A 20585-nucleotide genomic window follows, 5' to 3' on the forward strand; every position below is an offset into this window, starting at 1 on the left:
ATAGAATAGAATTAAAAAAGAAATAATCCAATGTATGTAAATCACATAAACCATGACCCGAGTGCAAATAATAATAATAAAAAAAATATCAAATCTATAAATACAATAATAAAAATTAAAATGAAAATATGAACTTCAATTTAACTACAAATTATTTCAATAATGTAGAACAAACAGGTATCTGCCAATTGCTTACTAAAATAAATAATTGAAATAATCGTAAGTAAACAGAAATCAGACGTATATATCTACACCCTTTTTGTGCAGACGTCCCACTTTTCATGTGATCATCTATCCTTTGCATATGCATGAGCTTGAGAGGTACAGTATGATGTTTCTGCTCGTGCTACACTATCATACAATTCCTTTCATGCAGAAAGAACATGAACACACACACAGCGCATTACGTCTAGCTCAGAATGTAGGTTCCTGTCCACAGGACTTGCAGGTGTTGTGCAGCGTGAGTTGGTGGGACTTTGGTATAAGACAGCAGGCAGTAATCCTACTCTCTGCAGGACTGCCACTTCTCACACTGTCCTAGTTACCATTTACAGCTATAATTACTGCACATCAGAAACCATTAACTTCAGGTAGACCATGCAGCACACAGGGGGTAGGAAGGAAAGAAGGAAGGGAAAATAAGAAGGAATGAAAGAAAGACTGAAAGAAAGACAGAAAGAAATTGACAAAGTAGAACTTGACTTTTTTTGATGTGGTAATTTGAAAAAATCTCTTTATTTAATAACTTTTATCAAAGCTAAACTTGGTGTGAAATATGTATCAGGATCGTTTACACCCGGAGAGGGAAGTGGACCCGGAGAGGCCTGGAATGGAGAGTTTCAGTATTGGTTGTAAAAGCTTCAAGGCTGGGTTTCTGATACCGGACAGGTTTGACTTAGAAGGAGGACAGTGAGGTTTTTTATTTTACAATGCTTAGGGAGTGTCCCTGATATATACACCGATCGGGCATTATGACCACCTTCTTAATATTGTGTTGGTCCCCCGTTTGCTGTCAAAACAGACCTGACCCGTCGAGGCATGGACTCCACTAGACCCCTGAAGGTGTGCTGTGGTATCTGGCACCAAAATGTTACCAGCAGATCCTTTAACTCATGTAGGTTAAGGGGTGGGGCCCCCATGGATTAGACTTGTTTGTCCAGCACATCCCACAGATACTCGACTGGATTGAGATCTGGGGAATTTGGAGGCCAAGTCAACACCTCAAACTCGTTGTTGTGCTCCTCAAACCATTCCTGAAACATTTTTGCTTTGTGGCAGGGTGCATTATCCTGCTGAAAGAGGCCACAGCCATCAGGAAATACCGTTTCCATGAATGGGTGTACATGGTCTGCAACAATGCTTAGGTAGGTGGTACGTGTCAAAGTAACATCCACATGGATGGCAGGACCCATCTATCGGAACCAGCATTAACTTCATCAGCAATTTGGGCTATAGTAGCTCGTCTGTTGGATTGGACCACACAGGCCAGCCTTCGCTCCTCACATGCATGACCCTGTCGCCGGTTTACCACTGTTCCTTCCTTGGACTACTTGTGATAGATACTGACCACTGCAGACCGGGAACACCCCACAAGAGCTGCAGTTTTGGAGATGCTCTGACCGAGTCGTCTAGCCATCACAATTTGGCCCTCGTCAAACTCACTCAATCATTTTATGTTGAAGTTTATTTTTCTCATGTTTACTCATGTTATTGAACTTATTCACAAATATTTTGTGATGTGCATGGTGGGGGCATACAGATACTAGAATGCACAAATGATTGGAATTTACAACTGGGCTCACTTTAGGGGTCCCACATTTGGTTCACCCTAGAAGTCTCGTGAATAATATGAACACTGCACGGTCAACGCCAATGAGATTACACCATGGGACAGTTCATGTACCCCTCGAACTACATGCATTTTATGAGGAAGCGTGCTTTTGGGGGTATAAAAAAGACCTCTCTAACAGACTGTAGAAATGAAGCCGGCATTCCAAACGAGACTAGACAAGAGGTAGAACATCGCCAACAAGCTCAACCTTCTGTGTTGACCTTCCAGTCCAGTTTGTTGTGGAGGACACCCAGGTATCAGTGAAGCATCCTGACTCATGATGGTAAAATACCGGTTTGGTCCTTTTCCTTCTGAAATCCACAACCATCTGCTTGATCTTGGCCACACTGAGGAGCAGATGGTTCCTCTTGCACCAGTTAACAAGGCTGTTCACAATATCTCTGTATTCTCCTTCCTGCCCAGCCCTGACACACCCAACCACTGCAGATCTAGCAGAAAATCTGACCTGTACTGAAAGTCAGAGGTGTATAGGGAGAAAAGGAAGGAAATGGGGACAGTTTTATATGGTCACCCAGTTAACCATAGACTTTTTCCGCCAGCATTCTATCAATTTCCTTCCCCAGCGTGAGGGTATAAATGGTATTGAATCCACTTGAGAAATCAAATGATGGAATTCTCAGTGTGGTGTTGTTATGGTCTAAACAGGAATGCATCTTGTGCAGTAAACGGATTACAGCATTGCCCAGGCCTACCTGCTGCTGGGAATCTTGGACCTTTATGTAGTGTAAAGTGAGTGCCACAATTACTGACTGTAGTCCATCTGTTTCTCTACATACTTTTTTAACCTGCTTTTACTCTGTTCTTCAATGGTCAGGACCCCCACAGGACCACTACAGAGCAGGTATTATTTAGGTGGTGGATCATTCTCAGCACTGCAGTGTCAATGACATGGTGGTTGTGTGTTAGTGTGTGTTGTGCTGGTATGAGTGGATCAGACACAGCAGCGCTGCTGGAATTTTTAAATACCGTGTCCACCCACTGTCCACTTTATTAGACACTCCTACCTAGTTGGTCCACCTTGTAGATGTAAAGTCAGAGACAATCGCTCATCTATTGCTGCTGTTTGAGTTGGTCATCTTTTAGACCTTCATCAGTGGTCACAGGACGCTGTTGGCTGGATATTTTTGGTTGGTGGACTATTCTCAGTCCAGCAGTGACAGTGAGGTGTTTAAAAACTCCAGCAGTGCTGCTGTGTCTGATCCACTCATACCAGCACAACACACACTAACACACCACCACCATGTCAGTGTCACTGCAGTGCTGAGAATGATCCACCACCCAAATAATACCTGCTCTGTAGTGGTCCTGGGAGAGTCCTGACCATTGATGAACAGCATGAAAGGGGGCTAACAAAGCATGCAGAGAAACAGATGGACTAGTCAGTAATGTAGAACTACAAAGTGCTTTAATGGACAGTGTGTGTAGAAACAAGGAGGTGGTTTTAATGGTATGGCTGATCGGTGTACAGTTTATGTAATTCTTAGAGAATTCAAAATTTTCTCAAGCACTGTGGTGATTTACATGGCCCCAGAAGCTGCTCGAATGTGTAGATAAAGGAACCTGCTTTCTCTGCAGCAGCAAACCTGCCTAGCCATGACAGAAAGTCTAACATGTTGTCCAGAGGCCTTAGCAATCCCAGTATAACCTTTGTTGTTACTGAAAAAGACTTACAGGATGAGCCAATACAGGCTGAAACAATGTGTCAGTGGCAACCATAAGATCACTTAACCACCAAAGACTTCATAGCTGGATTTCACAATTCACAGCACACTTGACCAAAAAGCACAAGAAGAGTCGACTGGAATAAGTCAGGGAGAGTTTTGATAGGTCTGCAGAGTTTAGGGATAGAGCGATGAACATCAGCAGAAGAATACCAAACTGTAGCCTAGTGGTTAGGGTACTGGACTAGTAATCAGAAGGTTGTTAGCTCAAGCCCCACCACTGCCAGGTTGCTGCTGTTGGGCCCTTGAGCAAGGCCTTTAACCATCAATTGTTCAGACTGTATACTGTAATAGTAAGTCGCTTTGGATAAAGGTGTTTGCTAAATGCTGAAAATGTAAATGTAAAATACCATTCCCACTGTCAAGCATGGAGGGGCATTTCTCTGCTACAGGAGCTGGCAATCAGGGGCGTCGTAGTGGGGTGAAAAGTGGGACTGAGTTACCAGGGCCCCAAGTCGGGGGAGGGCCCTTGAGGAGTCTGGAATTTTATTTTCCTCTAAATATTAATATCATTTAAAGATCACGATAAATGTTGCTAACTAATGTAAATTTAATGTTTTGGGTTAATAAATCGGTTGATTGATGGATTGAATTGTGTGTCCTAGCCTACATATAGGGTGTGTTCGAAAAGCTAGTGAGCTCTCTACATAGGCAGCATTTTACGTCATCCTGTGCGCGCTCCCGAGAAGGAGGCTGTTCGAAATCCTAGATGCCTTAAAATCCTCACTACTGAGGCATCTTAATATTTCAATGTTATTTTGGCTCAAGAACGAGTGAGCATCGAACGCTGCCTTAGTGATCAAGACAATCCCAGCATTCATGGCTGACGGGGCGGAGAAACGAATGGAGTTATTTTCAAACGTAAATAAAATATTACTGATTTTTAACTTGTACCGAGTGTTTTTATTTGCAAGTTCGGGCTTGTCAGGAAATTTAACCGTTATCGGTACATGAAGGGAGATGTTATTGACGTTAGCGTGCTGTTTATTGGTTTTAATGGAGAGATGCTAAATGCTAAACGCGAAATGCTAAACCCGATGTTATCGCTATCTAAGTAGTGCGTTTGAATAACCTGCCTTATAAGTCACTAACTTATTAGAATCCTCTCTACTAAGTCAGCTGCCTATGTAGACAGTAAGACAGCAAGGCAGCTCCCTAGGTTTTCGAACACACCCATAGTGTCTGAGGACAGGCCCCTCACCCCTTGTACGAAATGGTTTAGTTCGCCTTCACCGGGCTAGGCGCATTTAACCTAGCGTTCATTCTGCTGAAGCGGCAGTGTGCGTGGTATCCGTGCTATGGAAGATGGTGCCCAATAAATCTAAATCCGGTTTTCAGAAAAGAAAAGAGAGGCAGGAAAGAGAAAAAAAAAGAAATGTGGAAAAGCAACTGCTAACCAACTTCTTTCCCAAGAAAGGTGAGCCCAAATGTGAAAGCAAATAGCCTACATTAAATGAACTCCTGTGGTTATAAAACGCTTCAATACCACTGCGATTGTCAGTGCTAAAAACTGCATAACACAAAGTTAGGAATAACATGATGCCTCATCTGTAATCTGAGGTAAACTCTAAATACATTTTTGTTTGCATAGCCTACCACACCATTGCAATAGTATACTAATTCGAAAATTAATTTAATATTTATTATTGGGCCATAACATAATTAGTCTAATAGCCTAAGGCTCAGTGTCATAGGTTCATAAGGATAGACTGACAAATTAGTAGCAAAGCTAACTTGTGAAACACATGGCACAGTTTCAGAAACTGTTACAGAGGGTGATGCAGCAACAGACCCCTCATCCTCTGATAAATTTCAGTGTTTAGCACTTTGTTGAAGTCTGTTTTCTTTTTGCCCTTTTTTAATGAAAAATGACTAGTGAGTCAAGTTTTGTTTATCTTTTTTTATAAATAAAGACTTTTTTTTTTTTTTATGTGGAAGTCTGAAATAGCTGAGAGACTGTGGTGAGGGGGGGGGGGCCATGGGCACTGCTTGTGCATAGGGCCCAGAATTTGGTGCTATGCCCCTGCTGGCAATACTGACTGTATGACTGGCATCATGGAACTACCAAAATACAAAGGCGTTTTAAGGAGGAATGTTCTGCCTTCTGTAATGAAATTGAACCTCAAGGATAATTGAACTTCCCAGCAAGACAATGATTCTAAGCACTTGGTTAAAGAATCAGTCCTGGAATATCCTGTAGTGGTCTTTTTAGTCTCCAGGTTTAAATTCTATAGAAAATCTCTGTTGGGTTTTAAAGAAAGAAGTTGCAGGACAAAAGCCATCAAACCCTAATGAGCTGAAAGCTTTCACACAAGAAAAATTCTTCTAGTGCTGGAGCCTATCCCAGCTTTTCAATGGGTGCAAGGCACACAGTAACACCCTGGACAGGGCGCCAGTCCATCGCAGGGCAGACACACATACACACACACACACACACACCAATTCACCTATAGGGCAATTCAGTGTCTCCAATTAACCTGACTGCATGTTTTTTTTATTTTGGACTGTGGGAGGAAACCGGAGCTCCCGGAGAAAACCCACGCAGACACGAGGAGAACATGCAAACTCCACACACAAAGGACCCAGACCGCCCCGCCTGGGGATTGAACCCAGGACCTTCTTGTTGTGAGGCGACAGTGCTACCCACCGAGCCACCGTTAGGTTAATTGGAGACACTGAATTGCCCTATAGGGGAATGGATGTGTGTGTATGTGTGTCTGCCATGCAATGGACTGGCGCCCCATCCAGAGCGTTACTGTGTGCCTTGCGCCCATTGAAAAGCTGGAATAGGCTCCAGCACCCCCGACCCTTATTGGATAAGCGGTTACGAAAATGAGTGAGTGAGTGTTTAAGTATGCGATTTCGGACGCAGCCTTTGTTTATTGCTGGCTTGGCGGTTTTAAAAAAGTGCTGTCAGCCATGATTCATTTCTCCTTGACCTGTTTTACTAATGTAAATGACTAAATATTCCTAAATAAATATATTTGATTAATTATTGCATGATTATGTCAGGGTGGTTTCAGTCAGAAGTTCAAACCTGGTGTGCTTTTTTAATGAACAATGAATAATTTTTACACGTGACTATAAGGTAGTACTCACAATCTGTAAATCATGAATCCTATTGGCTAGTTCAGTTAAATTCTCTAATACACACACATACTGTACATGCTTTGATGGTCCAGTGTGGGCATGCAGAGATACTCACCCTGAGTGGCAATGAAGTGGTTGGACCGATGGTAGCCCTGAAACAGAAGCAAACCAACATGCTGAGTAAACCATCTGCACCAAGGACCAGTCCAATGAAGACATGTCCTTTTTAATTCAATTTGGCTCCATGCTTCCTTTCACCATGCCTACCTCTTTATACAATTGCTTTCTTGCTCATTGCTTCTTTCTCATTTTCAATATTTCCAAAACTACATAGTAAAAACAATTATATAAAGCTATGAAGGACATGTTTGCCAATAGAAGAGTAATTTCAGAAATGCATAAATGTCAGAAAGCAGAGTAGGGATATAAATATGTGCTTTTAATAGCTGTAAATAGGCATTAAGGCATTAAAGGATAACAAACAAAAATAACACCAGCTGTCAACACAGATCTAATAGAGAAAAGCAGCCTAAGAGTGTTGAGGTTTGCAGCACAGTAATATATATACACACCAACAAGGCATAACATTATGACCACTTACAGGTGAAATGAATAACACTGATTATCTCTTTATCACAGCACCTGTTAGTGGGTGGGATATATTAGGATACATTAAGTGAACATTTTATCCTCAAAGGGAACACATGGCACCAGGATGCACTATGGGAAGAAGGCAAGCCGGCTGAGGCAGTGCGATGCTTTGGGCAATGTTCTGCTGGGAAACCTTGGGTCCTGCCATCCATGTGGATGTTACTTTGACATGCACCACCTACCTAAGCATTGTTGCAGATCATATACACCCTTTCATGAAAACGGTATTCCCTGATGGCTGTGGCCTCTTTCAGCAGGATAATGCACTCTGCCACAAAGCAAAAATGTTTCAGGAATGGTTTAAGGAGCACAACAATGAGTTTGAGGTGTTGACTTGGCCTCCAAATTCCCCAGATCTCAATCCAATCAGAGCATCTGTGGGTTGTTCTGGACAAACATGTCCGATCCATGGAGGCCCCACCTCACAACTTACAGGAGACAAAGGATGCTGCTAACATCTTGGTGCCAGATACAACAGCACACCTTCAGCAGTCTAGTGCAGTCTATGCCTCGATGGATCAGGGCTGTTTTGGCAGCATAAGGTAGACCAACACAATATTAGGAAGGTGGTCATAATGTTACACCTAATTATTATTGTACTGACTGACTCTCTTTGGACTGTGGGAGGAAACCAGAGCACCTGGAGGAAACCCACAAGGACACGAGGAAAACCAAGCCAACGTGCCACTGGAATTTACATTCAATTAAATTTAATTGGATTAGAGAATGCACTATGTAATTTTGGATGAAGCCTCATATCACAATCAATCATCAGGGCCAACTATTAAACTGCAAATTACACTGATAAGCAAAAACATTACCATCACCACCTAAAAATATGCATGACTATTAAATATATACAGTATATATCACACATGTAAGCTAAATTATGGAAAATGCAAGATAATTCAAGAAGGAAGTCTACATCAGCTTTATTAAATACAAAAAAGCTTTCGACTCTGTTCACCAATCAAAATGATGGAATGTTCTCTGAAGGATGTGAATACCAGAGCATCTCATTGTTCTAATGAGGAATCTACACACTGACCAACAAGCCACAGTCATGACAGAAATTGGACCAACAGACAATAGAAAAGGCTGCATTCTGTCATCATTTCTGTCCAAACTGTATGATGAATATATAATAAGAGAAACAGGACTGGAGGAAGATAATTGAGGATTCGGTATTGGTGGAAGAAATAATGTGATTTTGTAAGGTGTGGTGAATATTTTTAACCAAAAGGCACTCTATATAGAGTCAACATGCCTTTCTTATTTCTGATTTGGTCTCTTTTTAATACTTAAAACTTAATTAATCAATTAAACCATGGATAAATACCTGTTCTTGTAAAGTTCTTGTACTCTAAAGTTGTTGTACTACTCATTTGTGCTCTGTGGGATCAAACAGACTGACTGGGCATTCCAATCTCTTGTCAGTCCTTCAGTCGACTCAGCATTGCGCTAGGTTGACCCAGCATACACCTTGTTTAAAAAGAATAAAAACTCACACCAAGTGTTTTTACAAATGCACTGCATTATCAACAGCGTGACCCCACCAGGAGGTAAGATCCAGATGGATGGGATCACTCATAGGTTCATAGGTACACTCAACCTTTTCCACCACAGCAAGGTAGAGATTACAGGAGAAGTGTAAGCAAAATGCTAACAGTAAACTGTTCTGGGGTGTAAATCTACATGAGGAACATCTGCTATTTTTATGCACAGGTCTATATAAGGTAAACATGCCTTTTTATTTCGAATTTGGTGTCATTATAATGCTTAATATTAGCATTGTACTGTACTTTACTTAATATTTCTTACGCACCTTGAGCCTTACTTAATTAATAATTTTTTAACTGAGTCTTTTACGAATTTAAATTTAATATTTTATAATGTACCCTGAGCCTTTACTATTTTTGTCTGATGTACCTTGAGCTGTTGTAATACTTGACTTTCCCTTTGGTATTAATAAAGTGATCTGTCTGTCTGTCTGTCTGTCTGTCTGTCTGTCTGTCTATCTATCTATCTATCTATACATCTATGTCTGTCTGTCTGTCTGTCTATCTATATGTTGATCTATCTGTCTGTCTGTCTGTCTGTCTGTCTATCTTCTTTCTGTCTATCTGTATGTCTGTCTCTGTCTATCTATCTTTCTACAGGTGTCTGTCTGTCTATTTGTCTATATCTCTCTATCTGTCTGTCTGCCTGCCTGTCTGTCTACCTACCTACCTACTTACCTACCTAATCTATAAATCTATGTCTGTCTGTCTGTCTACCTATATGTTGATCTATCTGTCTGCCTGTCTGTCTATCTTCTTTCTGTCTATCTGTATGTCTGTCTCTGTCTATCTATCTTTCTACAGGTGTCTGTCTGTCTATTTGTCTATATCTGTCTGTCTGTCCGTCCGTCCATCCATCCGTCCGTCCGTCCGTCCGTCCGTCCGTCCGTCCGTCCGTCCATCCATCCATCCATCCATCCATCTATCTATCTAAAACATGTGCCCGACTACAAACTACCTGCACACTTCAGATCAGGAGCAATAATGCTACACTTGCATCTACAGCATCATGCTATTTAAAACTGTCTGTGTACCGCAAAGCATGTGGTTAATCAAATCAAGCCCTTTGTTATAGACCTACATTAGATCTCTTTTCATTAAACACACAATTGTAAGTGTAAAAATAATGCTTTAGAAATGTATTAGCAGTGAATCTTCCTAACTACCATACTTTACTGAAGCTAGTTTAGCTTTATATGGAAAAGCATGTTTTTTTTTATCTGTTCATACATTTTTTTTTCAATCTTCTCCCAACTTGTCGTATCCAACTTCCAGATTTGTATTTCAGTCTCTACTGCTGATCTTAGAAGAGCCACAACCATTGCAAGCCCCCTCCAAACCGAGTACAAAGCCGCCTGCCTCTTTTCACCCACACAATGTGAATTTATATGGGGATCTGTATTGTGTACTAAGAGTCACACACTGATCTCCATTATCTCCTGTTTCATTGTGCAGGTGCCCTCCATCAACCAGCAGAGGTTGTAATTGCAGCAGTTATTTATTTATTTATTTTATTAACTTTTTTGTGCATTTCCCTAATTCTCCTCCCAATCGAGTCATATCCAATTACCCAATTGCATTTCGCTTCCCCTCTGCTGCTGTTGACCTCCACTCCTGACCGCAGAGAGCCGTGACTAAAACACACCCCCTCTGACACGTGTGCAGTAGCCGACTGCATCTTTTCATCTGCACGAGACGAGTTCAGATGGGGCTCAGTTTCATGCACTGATCCCTGTTATTTCTCGTCTCTGTGCAGTCGCCAACAATCAGCCAGCTGAATTTGCAAATGCATTAGTTATTAGGAATCCCTGTCCAGCATCCACCATACAAACAACCCAATCACTGACTGTGTAGGTGCTCAGCAGAGCTGAGATTTAAACTGGCGAGCGTGTTTTACCGCTGTGCTACCAGAGTGCCCCAACTGCAGCAGTTATGAGCAATCCCCTTCAAGCAACCCCCTTCCAGCACAACCAATGGACGAGCCAATCATTGTCTGTATAGGAGACAATTTGAGATGAGATTTGAAATGTCAGCTATTGTGTGCTAGCATTTTACCGCAGCGCCAGCCGAGTACAAATTAAAAAAAGGAGTATAAATCAAAATCTGAGAGCTGTTTGAGTTTCAGATTGGTAGTGATGGAGTGATGGTGTGGGGTTATGTTTTCTGGGCCACCAACATCAAGTGAGCACAATCTGAATACCATAATCTCATCAGATATTGTTGCTGACCATGTGCATCTCTTTATTTTAACCTGCGATTTTATATAATAGCTATTAATATTTAATACACTGCACTATTCACCTTTTTATTATACAGTGTTATATCACAGTTTGAAGTCACCCAAAGGTGGATGACTCTCTCAAGATTCATTTCTTACACATTTCAATTAGATTCTTCATGCTACTGTTGCCTCTAACTTGCTAACTTGAAGTCTTAGCTCTGATTTCTTCAAAGCTGCTTTAAATTAACATGTTGTCTTTAATTAAATAACACTAAAACACACTGAGCACTCTTATGTCAGTTGTAGGTCTTATCCTAGCAAGTAGCTTCTTGCCCCAAGACATGTAGCAACATTTCTGTGAACCCTGACAGCAACTCTATAATGTTCACGGTCCTTCTTGCCTGAGAACAGCACTGTGTGTCCATCCAATGTCTTAAAGTGTCCAGTGCCTGACCACTTAGTCTAATCTGCAATCCAATACCAGGTATTGATAACTTGCCAAGTGCATTGAGACTCTTGATACAAGGTCTGATGTTTAGCTTGTGCGTCTCTGCACGTTTCCTCTATCGTGCCTTACTGTGTCTTCTCTGTTGTGAACTTTAATGATTTAGTAGTACACTTTTCAATGCCCACCCCGTCACTCTTAGACATTGGCTGACCAGTATGGCATAGTTTCTTGGACTGACCAAGCGTCCCAATCTCTTGTCAGCCCTTCAGTCGACTCAATTGTGCTAGGTTGACCCAGTATGCACCTTGTTGAAAAACTCATACCAGCACTGTAACCCACAGTTATAGTTTCCCATGGGTGGGGTTGTGATAGCTCTTTCTACATTACAACCTCCTCTTTGACCTTACCATCAAGGGTGACCCTACCAGGAGTTCAGCTCCATACCAACAGGATCACTCTTAGGTTAATTGGTACATTAAACCTCCTCTACCACAGCACAGAAGTTAGCAAAAAGCTAACGGTATAAAAATGTTCTGGAGTGTGAATCTGCTAGAGAAAAGAAAATATATGCTATTTCTGTGCACAGGTCAATACTATGTGACTGAAGTAATTAACTCTAACTGATGCTATTATTCAAATTATTTTTAGAGCACTGAACATCTGTATAAGAATAGCAGATATTAGATATAATAAAATGTATGTAACATACACTATACCAAAACCCTAAAGACATAGGTAGAATTGGTTCTTTTTTGTCCCTATCACAGCCTTGACTTGTCTGATGATGCTTTTTATTAAATCTTTACTAACTATTATTTAATTTTATCATTCACAAAAGGATTTGTGAGGTTGGGTCCTAGGGAGTAATAATAAAGCCTGGCTCACAGTTATTTTCCAATTCAAACCCAAAGTCAGATTGAATTTCAAGTTCTACAATAGAAAACAGATCAAGATCCTCTGTTAACAAACTGTTGTCATAGTTGCCATAAAGCATAATTTTCTTCTACATTCTAGACTTTCACTATGTGCTGTATTAAAAATATGTATTTTTAGGCCATTTAGGTGGCACAGCGGTAAAATACGCTAGCACACCAGAGCTGGGATCTCAAATCTCAGCTCTGCCATTCGGCTGGGCTGGGCGGCCACACGAAAAACGATTGGCTGTTGCTCAGGGATGGCAAAGCTGAACCAGGGTTCCTCATAACTGGTGCAATTAAAACCTCTGCTGGCTAATTGATGGTGCCTGTGCAGAGTTGGGGAATAATGCTGATCAGGGTGTGGCTGTCCGTGCACAAGGCTGGTCTGCATATGAACTTGCCTGGTAAAAAGAGGCAGTCGGTACTGCTCACATGTTGGAGGGGGCGTGTGTCAGTTGCGAAGCTCCTCAGTCAGCGGTGGAGGGTTGTATCGGTAGAGGTGAAGCCAAACACAACCAGAGTCATTGGATATGACTAGATTATATATATACACTCATCAAAATCTTAAGACCAGTTAAAAAATTGCAAGAATTTGCATTTTGCACTATTGGATCTTAAGAAGGTTCTAAGTAGAGCTTCACAATGCTAAAAGAAGAAATGGGCACAAGAGACAAAAACTTTTGAGCAGGCAATTTATTGAAAACAACAATTTAACTGAAATAGGCTGTTCATCAGCTGATCAAAAGTTTAAGACCATAGCTCAAAAAAACCCGAAAACCCCCTCAAAACAGAAATCAAAGTGTCAAAAAAAGGACTCAGTAATGAGTAGCTCCACCATTCTTGTTGATCACTTCAAACAATCGTTTAGGCATGCTTGATGCAAGTGTTTTCAAGAGGCTAGTGGGAATGTTGCTCCAAGTGTTGAAGATGGCTTCACAAAGGGCATCCACTGTCTGGAACTGATGTCCATTTTTGTAAACTTCCCTTGCCATCCATCCCCAAATGTTCTCATTCAGATTTAGATCAGGGGAACACGCAGGATGGTCCAAAAGAGTGACGTTATTCTCTTGGAAGAAGTCCTTTGTCAGGCGGGCATTGTGAACTACAGCATTGTCCTGTTGAAAAACCCAGTCGTTACCACACAGACGAGGGCCCTCAGTCATGAGGGATGCCCGCTGCAACATCTCCACATAGCCAGCTGCTGTTTGATGCCCCTGCACAACCTGAAGCTCCATTGTTCCATTGAAGGAAAAAGCACCCCAAATCATGATGGCGCCCCCCCACTGTGCCGCGTAGAAAACATCTCAGGTGGGATCTCCTTGTCATGCCAGTAACGTTGGAAGCCATCAGGACCGTCAAGGTAAAATTTTTTCTCATCAGAGAATAAAACTTTCTTCCACCTTTCAATGTCCCATGTTTGGTGCTCCCTTGCAAAGTCCAAACGGGCAATTTTGTGGCGTTGAAGAAGACGTGGCCTTTGAAGACGTTTTTTGTTTCTGAAGCCCTTCCATCGCAGATGCCGTCTGATGGTTATTGAGCTGCAGTCAGCACCAGTAATGGCCTTAATTTGGGTCGAGGATTGTCCCGTGTCTTGACGGACAGCCAATCGGATCCTGCGGCTCAGCGCTGGTGAAATGTTTTTGGGTCTACCACTTGACTTTTTTGTTCCATAACCCTCAGGGTCTTTTAATAAATGCAAAATGACTGTCTTACTGCATTCAATCTCAGCAGCGATGGCATGTTGTGAGAGGCCTTGCTTATGAAGCTCAACAATCCTACCACGTTCAAAGTCAGTGAGCTTTTTTGCTTTTGCCATCAGGAGCTCTTGACAGTGTAAATACTTGACAGAAAATGACATGTAATCCAAATTTCTGCGCACATTTTGGCTTTTAAAGGCTGTGGTCTTAAACTTTTGATCAGCTGAAAAAAGCATGTTTGAGTGTAAATGCAGTTTTCAATAAATTGGCTGCTTAAAAGTTTTTGTCTCTTGCACCCATTTCTTCTTTTAGCATTGTGAAGCTCTACTTGGAACCTTCTTAAGATCCAATAGTGCAAAATGCAAATTCTTGCAATTTTTTAACTGGTCTTAAGATTTTGATCAGGAGTGTATATATACAGTGTATCACAAAAGTGAGTACACCCCTCACATTTCTGCAAATATTTTATTATATCTTTTCATGGGACAACACTATAGAAATAAAACTTGGATATAACTTAGAGTAGTCAGTGTACAGCTTGTATAGCAGTGTAGATTTACTGTCTTCTGAAAATAACTCAACACACAGCCATTAATGTCTAAATGGCTGGCAACATAAGTGAGTACACCCCACAGTGAACATGTCCAAATTGTGCCCAAATGTGTCGTTGTCCCTCCCTGGTGTCATGTGTCAAGGTCCCAGGTGTAAATGGGGAGCAGGGCTGTTAAATTTGGTGTTTTGGGTACAATTCTCTCATACTGGCCACTGGATATTCAACATGGCACCTCATGGCAAAGAACTCTTTGAGGATGTGAGAAATAGAATTGTTGCTCTCCACAAAGATGGCCTGGGCTATAAGAAGATTGCTAACACCCTGAAACTGAGCTACAGCATGGTGGCCAAGGTCATACAGCGGTTTTCCAGGACAGGTTCCACTCGGAACAGGCTTCGCCAGGGTCGACCAAAGAAGTTGAGTCCACGTGTTCGGCGTCATTTCCAGAGGTTGGCTTTAAAAAATAGACACATGAGTGCTGCCAGCATTGCTGCAGAGGTTGAAGACGTGGGAGGTAAGCCTGTCAGTGCTCAGACCATACACCGCACACTGCATCAACTCAGTCTGCATGGTCGTCATCCCAGAAGGAAGCTGACGCACAAGAAAGCCAGCAAACAGTTTGCTGAAGACAAGCAGTCCAAGAACATGGATTACTGGAAAGCCCTGTGGTCTGACGAGACCAAGATAAACTTGTTTGGCTCAGATGGTGTCCAGCATGTGTGGCGGCACCCTGGTGAGAAGTACCAAGACAACTGTATCTTGCCTACAGTCAAGCATGGTGGTGGTAGCATCATGGTCTTGGGCTGCATGAGTGTTGCTGGCACTGGGGAGCTGCAGTTCATTGAGGGAAACATGAATTGCAACATGTACTGTGACATTCTGAAACAGAGCATGATCCCCTCCCTTCGAAAACTGGGCCTCATGGCAGTTTTCCAACAGGATAACGACCCCAAAAACAACCTCCAAGATGACAACTGCCTTGCTGAGGAAGCTGAAGGTAAAGGTGATGGACTAAACCCAATTGAGCACCTGTGGCGCATCCTCAAGTGGAAGGTGGAGGAGTTCAAGGTGTCTAACATCCACCAGCTCCGTGATGTCATCATGGAGGAGTGGAAGAGGATTCCAGTAGCAACCTGTGCAGCTCTGGTGAATTCCATGCCCAGGAGGGTTAAGGCAGTGCTGGATAATAATGGTGGTCACACAAAATATTGACACTTTGGGCACAATTTGGACATGTTCACTGTGGGGTGTACTCACTTATGTTGCCAGCTATTTAGACATTAATGGCTGTGTGTTGAGTTATTTTCAGAAGACAGTAAATCTACACTGCTATACAAGCTGTACACTGACTACTCTAAGTTATATCCAAGTTTTATTTCTATAGTGTTGTCCCATGAAAAGATATAATAAAATATTTGCAGAAATGTGAGGGGTGTACTCACTTTTGTGATACACTGTATATATATACTGTATATATATATATATACTGTATATATATATATATATATATATATATATTATAGTATATTATATATATATAAATATGTGTGTGTGTGAACCTATAGGGTGTGTTCCAAACCACACAAAAATCTTTAAAGTTTACACAATGCTAGAATTCTCCTGGAATCTACAAAACCAAGTATTGACCTGTCTGACTGCCAGCTGGTGAAGGTTTATCACCTCCAGCAAATGTGTTTTAACTCCCTATAGTCCAGCAGTGCTGTACGAACAGTCCAAATGCTTTTAAGAGGTGAACAAAAGGTAAAAAAAAAAAAAAAAGCAGAGCACAGTGTGTTTAACCTGAATGCTTAACATGATCTCTAACTGTCACCTGAGAATGGTGGCATGCCAGCCTACATCACAAAACATGGTATGGTAGGTTGATACGAGACATAGAGGTAACGTAAAAGAAATAACAGAGGGAAGAATGAAGAAAGAGCATTAAGTACTTACTTCCCTGTTTATCCGAATCTACAGGGTCCAGGTGAGGTGCAGAGAGAGGGTGAAAAAGAAAAGACAGAGGCTAGTTAATGAAAAGCGGAAAAAGCCGTGAAACAGAAAGACTGAAAGATTACACAAGGGACAGAGATACACAAATGAGGAGAGACAACAAGAACAATGTCCAGCTCAGACTTAATGATTTTTTTACAATCCTAAACTTGTGAGCAGGTCCTGCATAATCTCACATTACAAGCTTACAGGTCATTAACAAGAAAACAATGACATAAAAAGACTGCTTGTTTTTTTTTTAAACATTTGGATTTCCAGAAAAGTTGGGACACATTCTAAAGATGCAATAAAAACTAAAAACTGCTATTTGTTGAATCACTTGAATTTTTATTTAACTAATAAAAAAACAGTGTCATCGTGTTCAATGACTTTTTTATTTTTACAAGATTTAGGTCTTTTACAATCTACAGCTCATAGTATCATGAAAAGATTTAGGGTTAGGATTAGGGTAATTTTAGTACAAATTTTGCCATGAATCAAGGAACTTTGGAACCAGGTTCAATGGTCAGATGAGACAAAAAATAACATGTGGTTGAGGTAAAACTAGCTGGTAATACAAAACAGAATCCCCACTGTTAGGAATGAGCTGTAGAGATAGAGCGGTTAACCAAGTTTAATGGGAACCTTTTATATATATATACAGTGATCAGCAATAACATTAAAACCACCTCCTTGTTTCTACACTCACTGTCTATTTTATCAGCTCCACTTACCATATAGGAGCACTTTGTAGTTCTACAATTACTGACTGTAGGCCGTTTCTTTGCATACTGGACCCCCACAGGACCACCACAGAGCAGGTATTATTTAGGTGGTGGATCATTCTCAGCGCTGCAGTGACAATGACATGGTGGTGGTGTGTTAGTGTGTGTTGTGCTGGTATGAGTGGATCAGACCATCAGAGTTGCTGGAGTTTTTAAATACCCTGTCCACTCACTGTCCACTCTATTGGACATTCCTACTTAGTTTGTTCGCCTTGTAGATGTAAAGTCAGAGACGATCGCTCATCTATTGCTGCTGTTTGAGTTGGTCATCTTCTAGACCTTCATCAGTGGTCACAGGACGCTGCCCATGGGAACTGTTGGCTGGATATTTTTGGTTGGTGGACTATTCTCAGTCCAGCAGTGACAGTGAGGTGTTTAAAAACTCCAGCAGCGCTGCTGTGTCTGATCCACTCAAACCAGCACAACACACACTAACACACCACCACCATGTCAGTGTCACTGCAGTGCTGAGAATGATCCACCACCTAAATAATACCTGCTCTGTAGTGGTCCTGGGAGAGTCCTGACCATTAAAGAACAGTATAAAAAGGGGCTAACAAAACATGCAGAGAAACAGATGGACTTCAGTCAGTAACTGTAAAACTACAAAGTGCTTCTATATGGTAAGTGGAGATGATAAAATGGACAGTGAGTGTAGAAAGTTTGTTGTAGAGATACGTTTCATCACTCATCCAAGTGACTTCTTCAGTGATGAAACATATCTCTACAACAAACATTTGTCCAGATGAACTAATTCAACTTTGTGGATTCGTGTACCTGGATTATTGAGCATGCATCAAGAGATGTCCATTGTGCTGTTCATTTAAAGGTTTAGGTTATATTACATTCCCAGTGTGTAAAATTGAGCAAATGAAACAAGGAGGCATTTTTACATCATTATATCTACCCTAATGGTATCAGTCATTCTTATGCAAATTGCAAGGGAAGATTTAATATTCTCAGATAGAAAATAAAAATTGCCTTCAGATCAAATGTAGTCAATAGCAGCCAGATGTTTTGCATTACAAAGATTATGTGAAGCCATGGTTTAAAAGACAGCTCAACAAGTCCTATAGTGTAGTCATTTCTTTTTTAAGTGAACTAAAACGTTTGCCTCAGTGTTCAACATCCTGTGTCAAAAACATAGCTTTTATTCCCTATAATCTTCCCCATACTATTTTAGCTGCAGCTATGTTAGCTGGAGCTACATCTATCATTAGTTTGTTCAATGGCACTCTCAACCGCTTACACCTGATCTTCCACTGCACCATGCCATAATAACAATTTTAAAGGGAGTCAAGTCTAGACTAGTAGTAGATTGGAGAGGATAAGATTGGATTACACACACAGTAAACCAGACCACATGATAATTAAATAACTGGTTAACACTTCTCATTTGGCATTTAGCAGACGCTTTTATCCAAAGCGACTTACAGTTGTGACAGTATACAGTCTAAGCAATTGAGGGTTAAGGGCCTTGCTCAAGGGCCCAACAGTGGCAACCTGGTAGTGGTGAGGCTTGAACCGGCAACCTTCTGAATACTGGACCAGTACCTTAACCACTAGGCTACACTGCCGATTATCATGATTATCAAGTCATGTGGGTCAGGCATAAGAAAAAAAAGTATTAGAAAGAGACTTACAAATTCATGTACATTTATTCACTCAAATGATGTTATGGTAAATTTGGTAATATTAATTAAAAAAATAGAAACTAGTGGTAATGATGTCAGACTTTGGGCTCCCTTAGCAGTAAGGGTGCATGCTATTTATATGTCTATTTATTTATTTATTTATTATATATTTATTTAAAAGTATTTATCCAATTAAACGTTATTAAATTGCTATTGTCTTTTGTACCAGCATGCTTCTAAAATGAGTATCACAAATGAGCTTGGAAATAATTTAACAAACTGTTGCCAATCAAAAGCACGTCCAGGTCTGCACCCACAAACGCAAGTTCAGACTGTACGCATAGTAGTGGCATAGTACAATCAAACACTAAAGACTTTTTAAGAAGAATCCCGATTTCTGTTTGCATTAGCATTTCATACACTGTCCCACCTTTTCTGGAATTATTATTATTATTATTTTATTATTATTAAAACTATTATTATCATTATCATTATAACTATTATTATCATTATCATTATTATAATAATAATAATAATAATTATTATTATTATTATTACTACGAAGGATCTTCAAAAAGTTTCTGCACTTTTATATTTTGGTTGAAAACGGTGAGGGTGGGAGGAGTAGTAATTGGTTGTGTCTGAGAGAGATCTTGTAGTCCGGATTAAGCATCATTTGATTTGCACCTTTTTGGACCCTATTATTATTATTATTATTATTATTATTAATTATTATTATTATTATTATTTATATTATTATTATTATTATTATTATTATATTTGTATTTATTTATTTATTTATTTATTAATTTCCTAAATGCAAAGTAAATTTTAGAGTTAATAGCTTATGTGTGAGTAAAAAAAAAAAAATTAAGCACAATGTGAGGCTCTGGATCACTTTTTTTTGTGTTGTACAGGTAATATGGACTATTTATTTATTTATTTATTGGGATTTTAACGTCATGTTTTACACACTTTGATTACAATTACGACAGAAACGGTAGTTACTCGTTACAAAAGATTCATCAGTTCACAAGTTTAATGTCAAACACAGTCATGGACAATTTTGTATCTTCAATTCATCTCACTTGCATGTCTTTGGACTGTAGGAGGAAACCAGAGCTACCGGAGGAAACCCACACAGACACGGGGAGAGCACGCAAACTCCACACAGAAAGGACCCGGACCGCCCCACCTGGGGGTCAAACCCAGGACCTTCTTGCTGTGAGGCGACAGTGCTACCCACTGAGCCACCGTGCTGTAAAGTGGACTAAAGCTCACTGTAAAACAAAAACATTATACTGTATATATCCAGCCTGTGTAAATTAACAGGTAAAGAAACATTCAAGTAATTTAAACCCAAGCCTTAATCTTAGCGTTTAAGTTTATTATTAAGTAATTATAATGGACAGAAGATGACCTGTTTGCCTACACCGTGTGAGGTAAGTAGCTCTTACATTTAATGCTC

General features: G+C 40.6%; 1 protein-coding gene across 8 annotated transcripts in view; it reads right to left on the bottom strand.

Annotated features, from left to right (window-relative positions):
- The window catches only part of ptprub (protein tyrosine phosphatase receptor type Ub), a 516837-nt gene that overhangs the window by 61582 nt on the left and 434670 nt on the right, over window positions 1–20585 (bottom strand). For 5 of the 8 annotated variants that reach the window (XM_062991362.1, XM_062991364.1, XM_062991363.1 and 2 more), the window contains exons 19-20: window positions 16663–16680; window positions 6779–6815 (exon numbers count right to left, since the gene is read on the bottom strand). In XM_062991362.1, coding sequence (XP_062847432.1) covers window positions 6779–6815; window positions 16663–16680 — 55 coding nt within the window. The remainder of the gene's footprint in view (window positions 1–6778; window positions 6816–16662; window positions 16681–20585) is intronic. The other 3 variants (XM_062991366.1, XM_062991365.1, XM_062991368.1) reach the window with 1 other exon arrangement.

The sequence above is a fragment of the Trichomycterus rosablanca genome, chromosome 3 (genome assembly GCF_030014385.1).
Source record: "Trichomycterus rosablanca isolate fTriRos1 chromosome 3, fTriRos1.hap1, whole genome shotgun sequence".
Lineage (NCBI taxonomy): Eukaryota > Metazoa > Chordata > Actinopteri > Siluriformes > Trichomycteridae > Trichomycterus > Trichomycterus rosablanca.